The sequence below is a fragment of the Podarcis filfolensis genome (genome assembly GCF_964270895.1).
Source record: "Podarcis filfolensis genome assembly, chromosome: 1".
NCBI lineage: Eukaryota > Metazoa > Chordata > Lepidosauria > Squamata > Lacertidae > Podarcis > Podarcis filfolensis.
The window spans coordinates 86,913,666-86,936,530 of NC_139604.1; the positions used below are offsets into that span (position 1 = coordinate 86,913,666).

The window sequence follows — 22,865 nt, forward strand, 5'->3', positions numbered from 1 at the left end:
GGATTTTTAGCACATTATATGTATTAATTGGCTTACCAATGCTAGGATGTCTGTGCCATCAAGAATTGTTTTGTGAATTATTGCTGTTAAGTATGTAATTTTCAATGTCTGTACTTTTTTGCATTTCATTTCCCTCTGACCTCACTTTTTACAATACCCTTCCCCCCCAAAAAAGTGTATATATACTTACAACTCAGAATAAAACTTCATGCATATGATGAAAATGGACTGTAGTGCACAAAGGCTTACGTCATAAGAAATGTGTTTGTCTTTAAGGTGCCAGAAGACACTTCACTGGTTTTTCCACAAAAGACAGATAACATGGCCAGGTATCTGGGTGTTGTTGTTGTTTTTGTTCTTTTCCAAACACATAACTCTCTTAATATTTAATGAGTCAGTTCAATTTTTCATCTTTCATAAATATTTACACTGAATCCTGAAGTTGAAATAAGGACACTTGGAATGGAACATACAGGGTGAGTCTTTTAAAAGAGGCCCCTGGAACATGTGTACTCTGTATCCACGGGGCCACTTTTAAAGGACTCACCCTGTACAACAAAATGTTGCCTTGTATCTGCAGACTGACAGGAATGCTTCTGTCCTTCCAGCCACTACTGGAAGAGAAGACGTGTAATGCTGTTCAGAGCTTGCAGGAAGGGACAGAGAAAAAAGAGAAAAGTCTTAAGAGGCTATTCCGCCCCCCCAACCTGCCTGCCTGAAACCTTTTCCCATGCTATTTATAATGCTCAAAGGTCTCAGGTTCAGCACTGACATCCAGCTTTGAACCTAAACACATTATTGATACATAAAGGTAAAGCTTCCAAAGAGTGTGAAAATAAAATATTTCTTCCTTCCTGAAACTTTCCATACAGAGTGCGGGTTGGCAGCTTTGGACTCCATGGAACACAGCCTCAGCTTCCTAATTCCTGTCTCCAGGATACTGTGCATCAGGACCAGGGAACATGCAGCTCTACAGATGCTGGACTCCACCTTAATAATAATCCCTAACAACTGGTCATGCTAGCTGGGACTGATAGGAGTTCCAACAACGTATAGAAGATCTCAGGCCAAATAAGTCTTCTTGCTCAATTTCCCTTCTCCCCTGTACCAAACTGACAGCCCCAACAGTTCTCAGTATTTTGTAAGGCCTAGGAACAGATTAGCACAGGTCCTTATCAGCCTGCTTGGTTATTTATTTATTTACACGCTGTTATACTTCCGCATAGCTGGGGGAATTTGCTTTGGATGTAGGATCCACTATCTTCTCTGTGGGTGGCATCCATTTGCTTCAAAACCGATAAAAACAGGGCCACCCAGGTTCAGTGCACCAGGTCTTTCATTATATGTTTCCACTTTATTATACTCCGCTTTTCCTCCAAGAATCTCAGAGTGGCTTACACATGATTCCCAGGTGGTTTCCCATCAAAGTACTGCTCAGGGCAAGATCCTTCCCCCTTCAGTACAGCTGCTCAGCTGTAATATTCTGTCTACAAACAATTGTCTAGATTAAAATCCATCTTAAAAAAAACAAACCCACAATCACCTTGGGAGTTAGCAGAAATGAGCCAAGTGTGCTTGCTCAGAAAGGTTAGTTCCTGGTCTTCTGGTATGCAAAACTGAGGCAATGGTTGTGTTGAATTACAAGGAAGGGTGGCAGCAAGGGAGGCAGTGGCCCTGATCCAACTAAAGTGTGTTGCAGACACCGATGATCAGCTAATTGTTGGCACAGGGGAAATCCCTTCCTTGCACAGCACTGAATATCACACAAGCTGCTGAACCTGTGTGCCTACTCAAGCCTTTTTTTTTAATCCCAGCATGCATTTTAAATTTATTATAGTTTCAAATTATTTGTATCGCTTCTCTTGTATTTCTGTAAACTGCTTAGAGGCTATTGCAGTTAAGTGGTATGCCAATTATTAAAATAAATAAATGGATGAATTAATGAAATAGAATGAATGAAATAGACCTGTGCACAGGGCTTCCCCACTCTCACCCACCAGCTGATTGTTGGCAGCAGGCAAGTGTTGTGCACACTTCACAGGCAAAGTGACATCTAGTGATTATTAGATGGGTGGATCCACCTGTCAAACTTGGCCGGGGGTGGGGGTGGGCAAGGGGAGATGGCCTGCTGGCCACATCCAGACCCCTGTTCTAATGCTACATCTACTTGTGGCATTATTTTTAACATAATTATAAGGCTGCAGTTCTGTGCGCATTTACTTGGAAGTAAGTCTCATTGAACAAAGTGAGACTTCTTTTTCAATATGATCTTTATTGTATTTTTTAATATAAAATAAAAAGCAACAATACAAATATTAGAAAGTATGAAAAAATACTGTTGTCTAAAGAAAATAAAATCAATTAGACTTCTGGGTAAGTGTGCATCAGCTTAAGTTTGAAGGAACATACAGTATGTTTTATGCTTTCAAATATGAAGCAAATGCAAATTAGTATGACAAAAATCCCAATTAGTCCATGGCAAAGCATTCCCTTTAGCTGTTGATTTATATATCCTTCTCAAGCCAGTGAAGTAACTGATGTCTCAGGGTTTATGAATAGGATGTAAAATGAAACATCTATATTTTTTTTTTTTGACAATTTGCTGTTACTGAATAACCATTGACAATGGATGGGAATCCATAGGTCTCTGAAAAGAAGACAATGAGAGCAATGAATAATCCGGAACAGCAGCATAGACTATTCCAGAAAAAGTAGCTTGTAAACTGCATCCAATGTGTGCCTTTTAATTTACTCAAATGAGGTTTGACTGTGGATACAATTAGAGCTGAAATAATGAATTGATTAATTTGGCTTTTTAATCAATTGCAGCATCAATAATAGATTAAAATATGCCTGATGCAATTTGTATTTGATTGTTCTTTCCCTCTCTCATTTGGCAGCTCTTGATTGCTCTTTCCTTCCTGGCAGAGTATTGCCATTTGTCCATCGTTTTGCTTTCCTAATAATGAATCTGTGCTGGAAGTCCTTTTCCTTTTGACATTGACAGAGCGCATGAAAGATTGCTGCTGATTTAAAATTATTATACATGTAAAAAAATAATCCTAGGTGACTTCCACATGTTTTAAGGTACAGAATGAAATGAAACTTAATTTTGATGAGCTACCTAACTATGTGTGCCTAGGATCCCTGGCCACACATTAAAAGTTTGTATACATATGCAGGGAGTGTACAAGATGGTTTGGTGAATGTATACAGGCCAGAAAGAGGGTTTCAGGCTGATTTCCCTGCCTAATGTGCAAGGAGGGCACATGATTTAGTTAGTGGTCAATAACCTGAAGTATAGGAAGGGGCTGCCAGCAACACAATCTCACAGTACAACAGCCAACTAAGAGAAGCATAGAAAAGCTTCCATCTTCATGAGAATCAGAGTACTGAGCTACATAATCAGAAACATTTGATGCAATTCTTAACTTGACCATATAGCTTCAGAGTGTAGGATGAGGAATCACGTTCGAGTGGTTCCTGCCTAAAATCTGTAATGTTATTTATTTAATAAAAAAATTATACCTTGATTGTAAGAAAAAAAAATACACCTTCAAAATTGTTTATAAAAATAAAACAATGGAATTACCAGTAAAAACAGTTAAAAATAGCTATTTAAAACATTGCAAAAACAATAACTAGCAACTGCTGTATTTGAGATACCATTCTTGTCACACCTTTCTAACATGCCTCCCCCCACCCCCCATGCATGGGGTTTCTTAAATGAGGAAACATTCATATATGAATCCATGCTGGCTTGGAACTTTCCATGATTTCCAGCTTTTTATACGCTACTGCACCATGTCCACGAGTGTCGTCCAGTAGGAGCTGGAATAAACAATGTCACAAATGTAGCATACTATATTCATGGATTTCTTTCCTTTTTAGGGATTTATCTCCCAACCTCCACTTTCCCACAAGCTTCCAAGTGCCAGGGGTGCCAACTTGAATAAAATATTGGGGGGGGGGGTGAACCTAGGTAAGCCCCACCCGCATAATCAATCACCTGACACAGTGCATTCAATTTGAATGGCAATGCCCATCAGTTTTGGGGCAGAGGGGGCGAAGACCCCCTCGGCCCCTAGGAGTTGGCTCCTATGCTAACTGATTCCGGGGCTCGAGTATGGTGCAGGCTGAACCTGTTTATGCACTTGAGCTGCCAGTGGTTATGGCCGTGGCACTCTGCACACGCTCAGATAACTTATTTCCCCTCCCCGCCCCAGGATGCTTCCAGGCGGCACTTAAAGAAGCAACCACCCTCCTATATCTCTCTTCCTACGATTTAAAGAACAAATAAATCAGCCGCCAGGGCCAAATTCTGGTGTAACCAGGGCCGGATTAAGGTTTAATGAGGCCCAAAGCTACTGAAGGTAACGGGGCCCTTTCTATGTCCAGCTGTCCTTTGTCAACAACAAATTGTCGCTGTTTTTTGTGTTGAATATATACTATATGTTAATTTATGGACCTAATAGGTATCTAAAGCCATTTGCACATAACCAACAGGAGCCTATACAACACAAATCACTGTTGCTGTAGATAGGTTTTTTTTGTTTTCTATCTTGTATTTTGGAAATGTACGCCCAGGTTTTTATCCTTTATTTTGGGGGGGGGGGCTCCAAGAGAGTGGGGCCCGAAGCTATAGCTTGTTTAGGTTATACGTAAACATAAGGCCGCGGGGAGAGCTCCTTCTCGGTGCAGCTGCAGACCATTTCGTGGCGCCTCCTTCCGGCGAGAGGAAAGAGAAAGCGCCCAGCCGAGGGAGGCTGCCTGCTCGCCTGCCAGCCACACGGTTCCCCATCCGAAGCCACGCCTAAACCCGGCTAATTTCCCGCGTAAAGCTCTTCTCGGCTCCCTCCCTCCTTTCTTCCTCTATACGCCCCCAATCAGGTTATGAAACCGGCGAGGAGGCGGCTCCTCCTTCCCGCGCCTTTTGTCCATCCCCTCCTCAGCCGGGGCGGCCTCGTTAGCAAGGAGCGTGCGGTCAAGGGAGTTCAGGTGAGGGGCGCCCTTGGCTACCGCTTCCCTTTTGCACCCCTTGCAACTTGTGCCGGAGGCTTCCGCGCTCGGGAGGCGCTTTCCCCCCTCGGAGGATACACAGCCCTCCCCTTCGCTTGCAGTCCCTGCTTCTCCCTATCCGACGCCAAGGACCTCCTTCTTTGCTTCAGGCTCCGCCTTGCTGCCCCCAACCTTATTTCAAAGTCCCCTCAAGCTCGAAAGGCGGTGGGCTTTTTTCGTTTTGGTCCAGCGTGAGGAGGGCGGGCGGTTCTACTTAGGCAGCCTTGTACTATTTGGCCCGCCTCTGGTATGCTAATAATATTGAACTTACATAAAACTGAAAGTTGTTTCACGTGCTGTATTTGAGGAAGAGAGAGAGGAGGAGCATCCCCCCTGCAGTATTTGCTTTTAGGTGGTGTCTTGAATTTTTCCCTTCCTTTTCTGATCATTGCACTTAGCTATTGTTACTGGTGAAAATATTTTGTGTGTTAAGATCAGTGGTGTAGTATTTCAGGGTTGCAGGGGTCAAAGACCCGTTATTTTTTTTTCCTGCAGGAAGGTTCATGTCTCCAGCGTCCTAGAGCTGCCCAGTCAGCATGCAAGGGGAGCTTTATAGCCACTGAATAATGCCCCAAAGTATTATCATCATCATCATTGTTATTATTAAGGACACTGACAACACAAGGTGTTAAACAGGGATTTTGTTTTGAGGGTCTCATATTCAAATGCACACCGCCACACACTAGCTATGCCACAACTCCTTGTACTTAGCTATTTTGATAATAAACGTAAAATAAATTGCTTTGTCATTAAATATCATATGGCCATTTGGAAACTATTATAAATGTATTTGGAAAGAGCAGGAAGTGGCATAATTTGTCTAGCAGCCATTGGCTACATTTGCTTCCAGTGCCTTTTGAATACAGGTGGACCCAGGACCACTAACAGATAAGTAAAAGGGGTAGAATTTGGGGCCCAAAGACCAGCAGAAAACCCCTTCCCAATTTTTCACTTTCCTTTTTTATAAAAAAGTAAATCACTTGGCCATTTCTGAAGAAAGGGCACAAAACATGGAGGTAGCTTCAATGCTTTGGCACTCCGCAGGCAGCACCATTGTTAAGGACTGTCCCTAAGCAATCAGACGAATGAATGTTGACCTCCTCCTCCCCACTTGGGACTTGGGATAAGCCCCTCAGAGCAGCAGGGGAAAAAACAGGAGAAGCTGGATTGAGGATACTGGAGTATGTTTGTCAAAGTGCTTTCGCTATTTCACATTATTTCACCCCCCAGGCATGTTGCCTTTACAGAATAAATATTCTCAGTTTGTTTTGGTATGTTTTATTCAGAATTAGGGTAAATGAGGTTTTATTCCTGCTGAGAATAATTGATATATATGAACGCAGTCCCACCCCACTCTGATTTTTCATCTCCCTCTGCTTGCAACCACTACCGGTCTGCTTCTCATTACTGGGCTGTTGTTTATTTACCCTAGCATTTGGCATCTGAGATGTGTGTGTGTTTCAAATTACCAACCTTTTCCTGTGACTATTTGTTTGACCTGTTTTTAACACTGAATTTTAAATTGTTGTAACCCACCCTGGAAGCTGTTGATGAAAGGCAGGTAATAAATTTAATAATAATTCAAAAAAATAAATAAATTGTGAAATGCAACTGTAGAATAATTAAACACCTTATGACTGCTTCGAGTTAAAATATCTATAGACTGTACACAAGAATATTATTTTACTGAAGTTGATTGAATAGTTTAACTGTGTGCTGCATAATGAAGTACTTTATCTGTTCTGAATCTCTGTCTTGTCTGGATTAAGCTTCAGTCTGTTTTGCCCTCATCCAGTCAATTACTAACATCTGATGCTTCAGAGATTGAACAACTTCAATTATGGCAATTTCATGGCAATTCTTTGTTTTCTGATATTCCTTGCTCTTATCCTCTTAAGATCAAGGGAAGGGAGAAGAATACCTACACAGTACTAAGCAAGCAATCCTTAGTTTCTGGGAAGAAATTAAATTGACTGAGGGGGTTGTTGGATCCTGCAGAAAGGAAAGTCAGTGTGGTGTAGTGGTTAAGAGCGGTGGACTCATAATCTGGTGAACCGGGTTCGCTTTCCTGCTCCTCCACATGCAGCTGCTGGGTGACCTTGGGCTAGTCACACTTCTCTGAAGTCTCTCAGCCTCACTCACCTCACAGAGTGTTTGTTGTGGGGGAGGAAGCTTTGAGACTCCTTGGGGTAGTGATAAAGTAGGATATCAAATCCAAACTCCTCCTCCTCTTCTTCTAGGGCTGGGAAAAGGTTTGTTAGCAGTGAGGGAGGGCCCCAAAATTGATAGCCTAGGATTATTTGTCGCTCCCTGACTTCCGCAGGAGTTCTCTGTAAGGGGGCAGTCCCATATCCACTTACCTGGGAGTAAAGCTCATGAATGTGTTGTGAAAAGGGTTAATGTCCTGATCTGGAGCAAAGGTTTAGTTTAATAAAATTATTTCCCAGTGTAGTGCAAGTAAAATGCTAGTCTTTCTAGAGACAGGGATTTTGAGAGGTATAGAAATGCAATTTTCAGTCTGTAGTGGAAGTTAATGCTATGCTGATCCCATGTAAGGGGCAAAATTGATGGCATTGTAGGGTATATCTGAAGGCTCATGAGGCTTCAACCTGAAGCGAAGTGGTCTTGGTCCTGGGACCTCCTCAGAACTTTTGCATGCTATCTGGAGTTCCCTGATGGAAGAAAACTGGGATATAAATGTAAAAAGAGAATGCATAATAAGAAAGTATTGGTGAGGATTTATGAAATGGTGGGGCTTGAAATCTCATGTTACATTTGCTGTTTACTTCCATTTTAAGCTACTTTAAAAATGTATGCTACTTTTCGTAAGAATCAAAAGAGTTCTTCTATGACTATATTCCCCCCACCACATTGGTCTTTCTCAGTGATTTACCAGAATGGCCCCTGGGAAGCAGCCAAGGGACAAGAAACTACAAAAGTCTCCTGAGTGTCCATCAGAAAAAGAGGCAAAAACAACTGGGAAAAGGAAGCGAGACACCAGAGAGCTGGAAAATGAGCCACATGCAAATAAATTACTTGTGAAAAAAGCCCCCAAGCTTCTGGAGAAAATGGGTAAGGTCTTCAAACATACGTTTCTCATATGTGTCAATGTAATGCTAATGCAATTTGATTCTGTTGGTATTGTTTGTTCTGATAGTTGCTATTGCTAACAGACCATGGGTACATGTAATTTGATCTCTTCATATTTAATCTTTTCCCCTGTCATTTTTTCTGCAAGCCTTTTGCTTCTCTCTAGGCCAAAATAGTAATAATGAAATCAGCTCTAAATGCAGCTTGTTTTGGTGGTTTGCCTCTTAACTAACAAAGGTAATTTAATCCCCACATAGTAAAATTGGGAGATTTTTAAAAGTTTGCTTTGTACAGCAGTGTGAAGCAGAAATCAAATTCTTTGTCGCTTCATGTGGGGCTGCTCAGTTGTAACACTTTTTGAGTTAATGTTCTGGTAATTATTTAATTTGGTCCTGCAAACTTCATTATATTTCAGATATATGCATGTTTTACAATTGCATTCCTGCTATTTGGAATTTACCACTGGGCCCTGAGTCATGTGTGCTCCAGGGTCAGAGAAATGAATGGTGCTTCAATGCTGGAAGGAGAAGCTGTTCCTTTCCATACAACAGTGAATGAATGGTTTACACTCCCTTTCCTTATTTGAACTAGTAATGCATTGATGTGAACACAAAGACAAGTACAGGAACATTTGGTCAACTTTCCTTGAGACTTATTTATCCCATTCAGCAGTCCAGTATATTTTGCCTTCCTAATTTATCTGGTAAAAACACTTTAATCTATCTTTTCCATATCTCCCTTTATGGACCTATTTTTACTCTTCACTTAGTTTTTGTTTGAATGTTATTTTGCGAGTATTGTTAAAAAAACTGCACTGGCTTTAAAAAGAAGATGAAGCTTTGTACAGCCCGAAAAACGTTAGAAAATAAAGCCTCTTAAAGAAATAATCTTCATGATATAAGCAGGTCCAAATATAACTCTCTGTGTTAAAAGTCTTTTGACATTAGAAGACTCTCAATAGTGCAGATAAGGCTAGAAGTGTAAAAGCCCTGCACATATGCAAGTTCAAAATGGGGCTGTCCTGCTCTCACTAGATTCTTTAGGGAACAGGGCTGGGTTAAGGCAATACTGACAGGAGCAAAAGCAGAAGTGGTATCCAAGGTTATGGTCCAAGTAATCGGGGCCTAAAACAAGAAGTCTAGTAAGAAGCAAGCTCGGGATAGTCTGAGGTCATCTTCAAGTTTAATCCATGGGCAAACAAAGGCATGGCAGGTGACAGGTCTGAGGTCAGGCTTAGGCTAGTCAGTCAGCCAAATCTGTCACAGTTCTGGTACAAAGGCATTGTTCCAGCAGTTCTTCCAGCCAAGTATGGGGGGTTTTTTGAGCTGGAAGTGCTGGACTCACACCCTAAATCCAGATGACTCCTATCAGCTGCCTTCATCCAGAAGTCTCATTGGCCCCTATGGAGTGCTTGTCTGCAGTCAGGCCCTTCTAATGAGGTGAATCTTGTCTAGCATTTGAGGTACCATCTCTCCTCCAGGCTCAGGACTTGTGCACACGCAACCCCAGAGGCTGAACTCACTTGTAGTGTGGATGGCCTCACCTCAACCTGAGTCTGAGCCCAGGCTTGTCGTAGTGCTGGGGAGTACAGGTTGTCCTCTGATGAGGAGTCTCCCAGCTGAGGAATGACAGAGACCCAATACTGTATGTGGCAATAATGAGACTGCATCTTTTGAAATCTGGGTCTGCCCCATTCATGTGGTGGAAAGGGCCAGTAGAGTGTGGGAATGTTTAAACCCTTTTCAGGCACTCTCATGCTCCATGTTTAAAGCAGAGCTTTCCAAACTTTCCATGTTGGTGACACACTTTTTAGACATGCATCATTTTGCAACACAGTAATTCAGTTTTACTAGAAAACCAGAGGTTAAACTACCCCGTTTCCAGCCCCGGGAAGAGTGCAGGAAGTGTTCACGCGATACACCTACAAAGTGCACACTACGGTGTCACAGCACACAGTTTGGAAATCTCTGGTTTAAAGTAAGACTGGATATAAGAAAAGTGTTGGGATACTGCCAGGGAGATAATGTCCATCTGAGCCCCCCAAGCTCGGTGCCGGACGATCCATCAACCTCCCGTAGTCACGCAGTATCAGCAATTTAGCGACACTAAGCCTCTGGCTTAGTGCACACTCTTAACAGCAGAATTCACACAGCAAAAGTTGCACAGCAGGACAGCATATTTACAGTTTATTTGGCGATGGTCAGAACAAAGAAATCATGACCGTCTGCTCCGACTGCTCAGGCAAAACAGGCAGAAAACGAAAGGCAAAACAGGCAGAAAACGAAAGGAACAGACAAACATAAACATCCTGTGAACAGGAAATACGCAGGCTGTGACACAAACATCCTGCTCCCTTTTAAGGTGGAACGGAAATATCCTAACATCCTCCCCCTTTCCGTGTAACCTGTAGTACCTGTGGTTCAACCCAATTGCAACCTTTGTACGTAAACCTTAAGTTGTTCTCTGTTAACAACCTTAGACAACAGATCAGCAGGAATTTCATTTCCTGGCATGTAGGACACCTGAATGAGTCCTTTCTGAATACACTCTCTTGCACGATGTAGCTTAATCTGCAAGTACTTGGTCCTTTGCTTGCAACTCTCCGAGTTCAGCAAAGCCAAACAAGATCTATTGTCTTGATACACTTGTATAGGACATTTCACAGAAACCCCAATGTCCTTAAACAGTTGCATCAACCATTCACAATCCATGAGTGAAAATGACAGAGCATTGAGTTCTGCTTCACAGGAACTTAGGTTAACTGTCGTCTGCTTTTTGCACAACCAGTCAAACAGGCAGTGGTTGTACATGTAGCATACTCCAGAAGTGCTTGTACCATCCGTGGTGTCACTTCCAAAACTTGCATCTGCAAAGATTTCAAGACCTCCAGTCTTCTGACTGGTGAACCTCAGCCTGTAGTGCATAGTCCCTTTCAAATACCGGGCTATGCGCTTCAGAGCTTTCCAATCCTGAACAGTAGGATTGTTAGCATGTCTGCTAAGCAGGTTAGTGCTTACAGCAATGTCAGGTCTTGAACATCTAGCAATGAAATTCAACTTGCCTAGAATGCATCTGTACAGCGTTGTGTCAGAAAACGCTTCAGCAGTACTGTCTACCTGGTAACCTGTCACCATCGGTGTGTCTGCTGGGTTTGCATCAACCAAATTCAACCTGGTTAATACATCAGCAATTTTCTGTGTTTGGTGTACCAGAAAATTACCTGCTTGGTCCCTCTCCACCTGCAGAGAAAGATAGTTGGATACCTCACCAAGATCCTTCATGTCAAAGTACTCCTTCAGCTGAGCTAGGGTGCTTTGGTAGAAAGCCTGATTCTTCCAAAACATCAGAAGATCATCAACAAAACATAAACAATACAGTTTGTTTTGCCCCTCCTCCTTGACAAACACACACAGATCAGCTTTGCCCTGGTGAAAACCTAGAGAAAGCAACGTTTCAGTGAGTTTTGTGTTCCAACACCTGGCACTCTGCTTGAGACCATATAAGGATTTCCGCAGTTTACAGACCATTCCCTTCTGTATCTGCATCCCGTCAGGTGGAAGCATGTACAGCTCCTCCCCCAAAATTCCGTACAAAAAAGCTGTATTTATGTCATGATGGGAAACATGCAGTTTCTCCTCCGCAGCGATCTTGAGCATCAGCCGAATGCTCTCATATTTGACGGTGGGTGAGTAGGTCTCGTGGTAATCTTGCCCTGGTACCTGTGAAAAACCTCTGGCAACCAATCTGGCTTTGTGTCTGACAACTTTGCCATTCTGGTCTGTCTTGGCCTTGAAGACCCATTTGCTGCCAACCAGTCTCATCCCTGGGACTACCGGTACCAGCTCCCAAGTTTGGTTCCTGTTCAAGGAATCAACTTCAGCCTTCATGGCATTAAGCCAAGGCTCAGCATCTTTAGAGGTTAACTCCTGGACCTCTTTGAAGCTTGAAGGTTCCCACACCTTCTCTGAGCTACTAAGAACAGCAGTTGCTGTCTTAGCAAACTCATCAGCAAATCTCTTTGGAGGTCTGCCTTTGGTCGCCCTTTCAGACCTGCGAACTAGACGCAAGTCTTCTGGACTCATCTCCTCCTTCTTAGGAGAAAAGTGACCAATGGTGAACAGTGGTTCTTCCAGTTCATTGTCAGACGCATCAGATGGTCTGACTGAGGCCTTTGCGCTCTTGTAGTCTGCTGTGTCATCACTGTCACTGACAGCAGCAGCAGCGCCGCCCACTGAACTGGAATCCGAACTCTGATCATCATCATCATCATCATCATCATCATCCTCAGTTTTCTCAGCTTTCTCAGCATGATCTGCTTTCTTCACATCACCTTCATCCTCCTCTGGGTAACTCTGGAAAATTCCCACATTTTCCCCCCACTTAGGATTGTACTCAACACTCCTTGTGAACTTTATGGATTTAGAGTTAGTCATCCATACTCTGTATGCACCTTTTTCGTACCCCATGAACAAACCATGTGCCCCACGCTTCCCAAGCTTGTTGCTTTGTGGGGTGTGTACCCACATGTCAGAACCAAAGATTCTCAAGTGCTTGGTGTTAGGTTTCTTACCAAACATTTTCTCATAGGGAGTACAGCCAATAGGTGATGACAGTCTGCGATTAAAACTGTAAACAAAATTCGAGAGAGCCTCCCCCCAAAACTTCTCAGGGAGGTTGGCATCATGCAACAAGGTTTTTATTCCTTGCAGCAACGTTTGATTTGCTCTCTCCGCAAGCCCATTCATCCATGGCGATCTAGGCGTTGACAAGTCATGCTGGATTCCCTTCTCAGTCAGGAAAGCTTCAAACTGCTGAGAAGTGAACTCCCCGCCCCGATCAGTAAACAGACAGCCAATACGTTTACCATGAGCATTCTCCAACCAAGCACAGAATGCCTTGAACCTAGGAAATGCTTGCGATTTCTGCTCGAGCACAAACACATGAATGTACCTGGAAAAAGAATCAATTAGAACCATGAAGTACCTTGCTCCTCCCAAAGAGGGCGCTAGAGGCCCAACCAGGTCTGCGTGAACTAGCTGGTAGGGTTTGGAAGCCTGCCTGCTAGACTCCTTGCCTTTTGGAGCAACCTTCACCTTGTTCTCTGCACAAGATACACATTTCATGTGAAATTTACAAGGTTTGATGTCCAAACCTTCAACCAACTCAGGCATCTTGGCTAGCGCTTGCCAAGAGAGGTGACAAAATCTTCTATGTGCATCGTGAATGCATCCTGCATGAAGAACCTTGTTAGTTTGTGCAACACAACAAGAATCAGCATTAGATACAACAGCATTGTCATCATAAGTTAGACAGAACAAACCATCCAACAACTTTGCATGCAAAAAGTCCTCTTTGCCTTTTCTGATGACACAGACAGTCCTCTTGAATGTAATTTCAAAACCACGCCCATTCAGCTGTGGAACACTAAGCAAATTGTCCGCAGCTCCTGGAACAAAAAGTACATCTCTGATGGTAGTATGCAGACTTGCAAGTTTCACAGTCCCAACTCCTGCAGCTTGCAAAGTCCTTCCATCAGCCAGGTGGATCTCTCCATCTTGAGGTGTGAAGGAGATGAATAGATGGCGGTCTTTGGCGATATGGCGCGTGCACCCTGAATCCACAATAAACCTCGCCTTGGCCTTCGGTGAAGCAGTGCCAGCAAACAAAACCTTGTTTTCCGCTGGCGTGGGCTTTTGCAGCTTGCCCCCCTGCTCCTGGCCATCAGACTTGCCTTTAGCCTTTGGTGAAGCTGTGCCAGCAAACAAAGCCTTGTTTTCCACTGGCGTGGGCCTTTCACCCCCCTTCTGCTTCGGGCCATCTGCAGGCTGTTTCCTTTGTTTACTTCTGGCCTTCCGGCCTCTGCAAAGTTGACCTTGGCTCCCATGGGAAACAGAGCTCTCAGCTGCCGACTCCTTGGCTCCCCCTGGAGGCTGGAATGCTGCCTGGGATGACATCACAGTCAGCTCCCCCTGCAGCTTGCAACCGGTGCCCTCGGCATCCCTGCATTCACTCGCATTCTGGGAAACAGCCAGGACCTCCGATGCAGTCAAACTCTGGGCTGGGATGACTGGCAGATGGGCTATCTTCAAAGCATTCCACATCTGACGTGCAGTCGTGTTGCCAGCTAGCGTAGCAATTTCCTCCAGAGAGACGGACAAGACTATTACGTCTATGGCTCTCGAATTCTGAGCCTCCCATCTCCCTGTCAGAGGAACTGGAGGGGCTTCAGACACAGTATGCCACACTCCAAACTGACGCAGCAGACTCTCACACCATTTTGCCCAGGTCTCATAATTGTGCCGATGTAACTTTGGACACTCAGCAGCTTCAGAGGCTTGGAAAAACTCCATTCCTGCTCTTAATTTCAGCCGTGAGTCTTTTTCACTTCAGAGACTCCTTATCTTGGCTCTCATAAATCACGAAGCCTGCTTGGCTCGGCTCCCAGGCCAATTAGGCCAGCCGGACATCAAAGACGCTGCCGCGGCAACAGAAAAGCCTCTGCTTTCGCTTTTCCCACACATACCTCAGCAGTCTGTCGCAGTCTTACTCTCCTGCAAGTGCCGTGAATCTGGGCCCGAAACCTGTTGTTGGGATACTGCCAGGGAGATAATGTCCATCTGAGCCCCCCAAGCTCGGTGCCGGACGATCCATCGACCTCCCGTAGTCACGCAGTATCAGCAATTTAGCGACACTAAGCCTCTGGCTTAGTGCACACTCTTAACAGCAGAATTCACACAGCAAAAGTTGCACAGCAGGACAGCATATTTACAGTTTATTTGGCGATGGTCAGAACAAAGAAATCATGACCATCTGCTCCGACTGCTCAGGCAAAACAGGCAGAAAACGAAAGGAACAGACAAACATAAACATCCTGTGAACAGGAAATACGCAGGCTGTGACACAAACATCCTGCTCCCTTTTAAGGTGGAACGGAAATATCCTAACAAAAAGTACTTGCCAGGGATGGGGGAGTGAGTGCTCAATACCTCTGTTTATGCCCCCTTTTAGTAGCAGCCCCACTGCTTTGCATATGAATGTAGAAGATCTATATTTTAAACAGCAAGTATAATAATAATAATAATAATAATAATAATAATAATTTATTATTTATACCCCGCCCATCTGGCTGGGCCTCCCCAGCCACTCTGGGCGGCTTCCATAAAAACAAAAAATACAATAAAATATCACACGTTAAAAACTTCCCTGAACAGGGCTGCCTTAAGATGTCTTCTGAATGTCAGGTAGTTGTTTATCGCTTTGACATCTGCTGGAAGGGCGTTCCACAGGGCGGGCGCCACTACCGAGAAGGCCCTCTGCCTGGTTCCCTGTAGCTTTGCTTCTCACAATGAGGGAACCGCCAGAAGGCCCTCGGCGCTGGACCTCAGCGTCCGGGCAGAATGATGGGGGTGGAGACGCTCCTGTGCTGCTGTGACATAGAGATTTACCAGGCCAGTTAAAATCAGGGGGGAGTTTTGCTGTTATTTGAATGGGGTTGCATCCTTAATATTCTCTCCTTTTGGTTGACTAAGGAAACACTTTTGTTTTATTATGGACCCTTCCTTGCAAAAATACATGTTTCAAGAGTTTCATTTGATCTGCTTCTACCTCATGATGAGGACTGTTGTCGTCTTGACTCCTTAAAAATTGCAATATGCCGTATTCCTTTGCTTTGGGGGTGATTAGATATGTTGCAGTCAGATTCTGTGTTGCTGTAGATGTCTCTGGTAATTAAACACAAAACAAAGAACCAATGTTCGAAAACAAATCCCAAGCTGAGTTGCTCAGCAAAATTCTCCCTGGACAACAGTGTTTTTAGACTTTTCCATGAAGAGTCAGCAGGTTTGTTTGTTGAGAACAGCCTGCCAATAGCTCTGCACATTTTCTGTAGACTACAGAACAAACCTGGAATATTCTGTTTCTGCAGGAACTCCAGGGGGCTTGGCTGGGGTTTATATTCTCATTCTTTTGGAAGTATCTGGAATATTGTGTTTTTATCCTAAACTGGGCCAATATTTATTTTCTTCCACTGTGCTTTAAGAATGATGTCTCCAGCTACCTTACTTTTTAGCTCATTTTTAACCTGGTAGAGCTATACTGACTCCTAACCTATTTCAGTTCAGAAAGGGGGCAAAATACAGCCTCTGTGGTTTTTCCAGGCCTGTTGCAGCCATTGTTATTTCCTTGCATAGTCTTCTCACTGCCCTGTTTTTTCTTTTGCTTAACACCCAGCCAGCTGAAGAGTTTGAGTAGCTCAGAAACTTGAAGCACTCAATATTATACGCCTACCTAACCAGTGGTTGCCCATGTTTGCTGCTCCTAATCTAGTGTAAAGTAAAGGTAAAGGCGCCCCGACCATTAGGTCCAGTCGCGGATGACTCTGGGGTTGCGGCGCTCATCTTACTCTATAGCCTGAGGGAGCCGGCATCTGTCCGCGGACAGCTTCCGGGTCATGTGGCCAGCATGACTAAGCCGCTTCTGGCGAACCAGAACAGTGCACGGAAACGCCATTTACCTTCCCGCCAGAGCGGTACCTATTTATCTACTTGCACTGGTATGCTTTTGAACTGCTAGGTTGGCAGGAGCTGGGACCGAACAATGGGAGCTCACCCCGTCGCGGGGATTCAAACCACCGACTTTCCGATTGGCAAGCCCTAGGCTCTGTGGTTTAGACCTCAGTGCCACCCGCTGTGTAGTGGTTGCCAAAGTCTGCTGCTCCTAGTCTAGTTTAGTGAGAGTTAGCCTGCAATGCTATTCATACTTAACCTGAGAATAAGCCTCATTGAACTCAGTGGAGTACTTTGCATGTAGTAGTTTAGCATTAAATGTGTAAGAAGCTGGAATGAGTCCAACCCAAACTTGGGCTTGTATACTCCCTACCTTCTTCAACATGTCCAGCAAGAGACTTCAGCAGTGTTTTATTTTGCTTTCACAGAATCCTGGCTTGTTATTACAATTAAACCAGAGACTGCAGTTTAAAATAGGCTCTGGTTAATTTAACAAGCCAGCCTTATAACTCATGATTTGAAGTGGCTTGTTTTGAAAACTGACTAGAATTTGTTTTAAAGTATGTTTTTTGTTTCGTTGCACCTGGCTCCAGTTTGGGGTATGTGTCCATTTTTATTTTATTTTTTAAAAACCTGAAATCTGTCCTAAATGAGCATGTAAGTAGGTAGTAATATAACTTTTGCTGTTGTCTGGCAGGAGAAGCTTTCCATGGATCCATGGTCAGAAAAACAGGGGTGTTCTTCCATCGGCGAGAAACACAGAAGAACATTGTCCATTATCTACATCAGAATATGCTGGGTGGTGCTATTGGGACACAGCTCAGAAAGGTAGGTGTTTTTCCTTACAAACTGGCTGAACACCTGAGGTTCCTGCAGTTTCTATTCCTATCTAAATGCATACTCTGCATAGTAGTGTGGAGGAGAAAAGAGTTGCAGTTCTGTTATTATTGACTGTTTGACCCATGTTTATGTTCCCTCCATAGTATGCATAATACAGCCATGTGTAGATTTTTCCTTTTTTAAAATCCACCTGACTGCATGACACTCTGGTTGCATTTGCACATAATGCTAAATGATGGTTTAGCTAGAATGAGCTTGAGAAAGACTGACTCTCCATCCTCCTCCTCCTGTGCAATTGGGAGAGGGATACTGGCAGAGTATATTGGCTTAGCATTATTTTTGAACCAGGAATCCTGGTTTAAAACAAAACTAAAGTAAGTTTCATAACAAGTCAACTCGAAACCATGGATTATGAAGCTGGCCTGTTTTGATAGGCTAACTGGAGTTTCTATAAAAACTCCAATTGTTTACAATGTTTACAATTGTTGGTCCAATTGTAACTAAGCTGGGATTCTTTAAAAGCTAAAGTAAATTCTGCTGATTTAGCCATGTGTGACTGTAGTGCTTTGCTCAGGCTCATAGCATTAAGGTTATAATGAGATGCAACGCTAAACCATGGCTATCTACAAACTTTTCCTTTGCTCCACCACATCAAATGTAAGCCTTTAATTCTGGAAATACATAGTACCATTTCTTTTCACTCTTGCCCCTGTATGGACAGGATAATAATTTCTCATTGTCGTGTTGCTCATCTTCTCACCATATTCCTTTTCCCTTATCATTTCTGGAGAAAACCAGCTGGGGAGGGGAACAATTTAAAGTAGAAAAACGAGCAGGTAAAGAGTTCCACAGCTCCTCTTGTTGTACCTCTGGTGAAGCTTGCATCATCTAGATGCAGAAATGCATGTTGACAACATTATGACATCATTATGACATCAGCTGATTGACAGCTCATTGACTCACCTATCAAAGTTAGCCTGCAGGGTGTGGAGAGATGAAGATCTGGCCAAAAAGCTTCCTGATCCACACCTGATCTAGAGGTTGTTTTCTGTTAAAAAAGAAAATTAGAGGGAAGATACATATGGATGCATGTAGTGTAGTATGGTCCACAGTTGAACCTGTTAGCAGTATACAGTAGTTGGAAGAGTAGCACAGACTTGAGTATATGGGAATTGTAGGGCTTATCTCTCTCTCTCTCTCTCTCTCTCTCTCTCTCTCTCTCTCTCTCTCTCTCTCTCATTGTCTTTGTAACAGTGTCTTCAGGTGCCCTTTGTACGTTCCCTCTATTCGTATCGCCTGTTCCGCACAGCAAGTCCCTTTGACAGGAGGGTTACATGCTTGGAATGGCACCCAACGCACCCCAGCACAGTTGCTGTGGGCTCCAAAGGTGGAGACATCATCCTTTGGGACTATGAAATGCTTAATAAAAGCTGCTTCATAAAAGGGGTAAGTCATTGTGAAGATCGAATGCAGTGTCTATGCAAGCTCTGTGTTAGAGCGGTATGTAGATTAATGATGAAGGCTTCTAGTTAGAACTCTATTGCACTGGAGAAATCTGTGTTGTAATTTCCCAGCTTTCTATTCAAGGGAATGATCTGGCTACACATTTGAGTTAGATAATTTTTACTCTAAAATAGAAAATACATACGTATTTGGAGAGGTTTTTTATTTGTTTTAACTCTTTACTTCAGCTTCATGCTTTGTTAGATGTGAAAGTACTTCATTGAGTTGAAGGAATGAGGTCCCTGCAAATTAAATAATATTTTTCATCGGCCTTGCTTTGAATTGTTAATAATGCCTTGGCAAAATACACTTGTGTTTATCTGTGGAGTGAACTTCATCTTTTTTAAAGGTTGAGCAAACCCAGAGGAAGAAAATAGCTTCCTTGAGAATTCCAAGTCTTCTCCAAGGATACTGAGCTGCTATGATTTGTATATCTGTCTGTATTCAAGCAAAGATTTTTAAAATAATATCGTCTTAGACATTCCAAAGAAAAGCTCACAAAAGCATAAGACTAATACTCTGGGCAGAAACATGACATTGGACTTTCGTTTGCACCTTTATCAAACAAAAATAAGGGCGAGTATTATGGCAACAATGAATATGGAAGTTTCAGAGTTCCCAAGCTGTTGTTTATCATCCAGAACAGCTTTCCAGGCATCACCTCCATGTTGCATTTTATCCCCTCAGATCTTCACAAGAAGGTAATAATTCAACCCCCAAATTGAGCTCCTGAAACTCTTCATATATAGTACCCCCTCCCTCCATTGGGACATTACTTGTCTGCAGTCTTATCCTTTATCCCTTTCCCTACTCCCACCACTAGTACCCTTAGGTTCAGTCCTTTAGCAACTGTTCACAGAACAACCCATTCTTGTAAAGAGGTTGAGTAGGTGACTTTCAACAGTTTAGTTCATGGTGGCAACCCTGAGAAGGAGCTGAGCCCAAACCACTCAAGATGTAGATGGTGCCAGGAGTTCTGCAGGCTTGCTTTTCAACATGGCAGTTATTTAACAGAAATGGTATTGGCCAGAGGAAACTTCTCCTCTATGAGGATATTTGTTCAGCTTGGCTATAATGCCACTTAAAGATGAATGCTGCCTTGTACTGGTGTTAGATGAGATAATAAGAGGGACTTTCCTTCTTCCTCATCTCTGAGTGGCTTTCTGTTTTTATTCATCCCATTCATTATAGATGAGAACTGGAGGTGCCATCACAGGAATGAAGTTTAACCCTTTTAACCCTAGTGAGCTGTACACTTCATCAGTTGCTGGAACTACTGCCCTGCAGGATTTTAATGGAAATACAATTCGAGTCTTCACCAGTACTGACAACTGGGAGTAAGATGTGATAAAAGTTTTTCCCACCTCTCACTGCTTCTAGTATTAGAAGGCAACAAAACAGAGGAAGTGGTGTAATTTCGGCATGGGTTGGCCCTCACCCTGGTCTTACCAGAGTTATTCACTCAGAGTGTGAATGATTTGCTCTTTTTGAATCGCTACTATTTGCTTTAATCATGTACAGTGGTGCCCCGCAAGATGAATGCCTCGCTAAACGAAAAACCCGCAAGACGAAAGGGTTTTCCGATTTTTAGCGGCTTCGCAAGACGAAAGCCCATAGGGAAATCTCCGGGGACAGCGGGGAAGCGCAGCACGCCTTCTCCTCTATTCCCGGACCTGTCCTAAAGGCTTGCGGTGGGAGGTCCGGGAACAGAGGAGAAGGTGCACAGCGCTTCTCCTCTGTTCCCGGGGCTTGCGGTGGGAGGAGGGGTTTTCCTCCCCACCGCCAACATTCAGAACAGCATTCTGAATGTTGGCGGTGGGGAGGAAAGCCCTCCTCCCACCGCAAGCCTTCAGGACAGGTCCGGGAACAGAGGGGAAGGCGCGCAGCGCTTCTCCTCTGTTCCCGGACCTGTCTTGAAGACTTGCGGTGGGAGGAAGGTTTTCCTCCCCACCGCCAACATTCAGAAGGCTGTTCTGAAGGCTGGCGGTGGGAAGAAAAGCCCTTCTCCCCCGCCAGCCTTCAGAAGAGTTCCCGCAGGGCTGCCTAGGCTGCTATCCGCAGCTTGGAGAGCCCTGCGGGGAACTCCTGCAGGGCTCCCCAAGCTGCGAATGTCTGCCCCGCGGGAGGGGCGCTCTGCTTAAGAGCACCCCTCGTGTGGGGCAGCAGGCTGCTATCCGCAGCTTGGAGAGCCCTGCGGGGAAGTCCTGCAGGGCTCCCCAAGCTGCGAATGTCTGCCCCGCGTGAGGGGCAGCAGGCTGCTATCCGCAGCTTGGAGAGCCCTGCGGGGAACTCCTGCAGGGCTCCCCAAGCTGCAGATGTCTGCCCCGCGCGAGGGGCGCTCTGCTTCAGAGCGCCCCTCGCGCCGGGCAGCAGGCTGCTATCCGCAGCCTAGGCAGCCCTGCGGGAACTCTTCTGAAGGCTGGCGGCGGGAGAAGGGCTTTTCTTCCCACCGCCAGCCTTCAGAAGGCTGTTCTGAAGGCTGGCGGTGGGGAGAAAAGTCCTTCTCCCCCCGCCAGCCTTCAGATGAGGTCCGGGGACAGACTGTCCCCAGACCTGGTCTGAAGGCGGTCTCCATAGGAACGCATTAATTGATTTTCAATGCATTCCTATGGGAAACCGTGCTTCGCAAGACGAAAAACTCGCAAGAAGAAAAAACTTGCGGAACGAATTAATTTCGTCTTGCGAGGCACCACTGTACTTTATCTTTTAGCCCCCTGAAACTGGGCCTTAAGGCAGGTTACATTAGTAAAAAAACAATGTGGAGGAAAACAGTGTACAATTTGATATCGCTATGGAAAACATAGTGAATCATTTTGCAGAAGCCTATCTCTTTGCCTAAAGGGTTCTTTCTCATTTGGCAGAGATATATTTCCCAAATATGCATCAGATTGAATTTATGGCCTTAAATGTGCATGATCTGTCTGTAAATGTGACATATACCCGAGCAATAACAAACATACTGTAATGAGAAGATAGATAAAGAGCCATAACAGAACAAATTAGTGTTGGAAATGTGGTAGGAGATTGGTAGTTTGGGAACTCCCCTGTGCACGTGACAAAGGAGTGGAAATTATTTTATTGTGTTCCTAAGCTTATTTTGAATTATATTTACAAATGAAACATACACATTCAGTATTATAATTTACATTTATTCTGGGCACCAGTGTTTCGGATTATGAGCAAACACAAAAAAGAGCCTTGTAGCACCTTTAAGTGTTGCATCTATTAAGCATCCATCTAAGCGCCTATTAAGAGGTGCATCTGATGAAGTGGGCTCTTCACAAACGTTCTTGCCACAATAAGTCTGTTGAATCTTGTGGCATACAACTGTGTTGCCAGCTGTGAATAAGTGATGCTGTTAACAGAGATCTCTGTAGGCTGCTTTTCATTTTGACTCTTGAGGAAAGCCTTCAATGCCAATAGGCTGAGATACATTAGGATTTCTTTTCTTCTTCTTTTTTCATCCTTATTTTGTCAGCATCTTGTGATACCATATCCCTTATTTTTGGGTTCATTTGAATGCTTACCAGTTTCACATTTTTTGTTCTTAAGCTATCTTAGGATCTCTTGAAACTTCATTGAGCACTTTATTTGATGTTACTTTGTCCTGATACTGATATTAACACCAGCTTTGGGAAGAATGTGTGAATAAACTTTTATCTGTGTCGACCTGAATGTAGGTTTGGTTGCATGAGTTTTTTATTTTCCTTCCAATTCAGGCATCAGGAACCTGATTCTCACAGTAGTTATCTGAAGCATATATCAGAAGCAAAACAGACACATGCTTGGATATCCTCGTGTAATATTTTTATACCTCCACAGATGGAGGTCCTTGTGTAAAGGAATAAATGTGACATAAGTTCTTGTGTG

General features: G+C 43.8%; 1 protein-coding gene across 5 annotated transcripts in view; it reads left to right on the top strand.

The window, feature by feature from the left end:
• The first annotated feature begins 4,081 nt into the window (after positions 1-4,081).
• The window catches only part of DDB2 (damage specific DNA binding protein 2), a 29,249-nt gene continuing 10,465 nt past the window's right edge, over positions 4,082-22,865 (top strand). The window contains exons 1-5 of one of the 5 annotated variants that reach the window (XM_083604827.1): positions 4,881-4,998; positions 7,944-8,130; positions 17,350-17,480; positions 18,747-18,938; positions 20,187-20,332. In XM_083604827.1, the coding sequence (XP_083460953.1) occupies positions 7,956-8,130; positions 17,350-17,480; positions 18,747-18,938; positions 20,187-20,332 (644 nt within the window). In that variant the 5' untranslated portion in view covers positions 4,881-4,998; positions 7,944-7,955. Of the gene's footprint in view, positions 4,374-4,880; positions 4,999-5,169; positions 5,306-7,943; positions 8,131-17,349; positions 17,481-18,746; positions 18,939-20,186; positions 20,333-22,865 lie in introns of those variants that run through there. The other 4 variants (XM_083604828.1, XM_083604826.1, XM_083604824.1 and 1 more) reach the window with 4 other exon arrangements.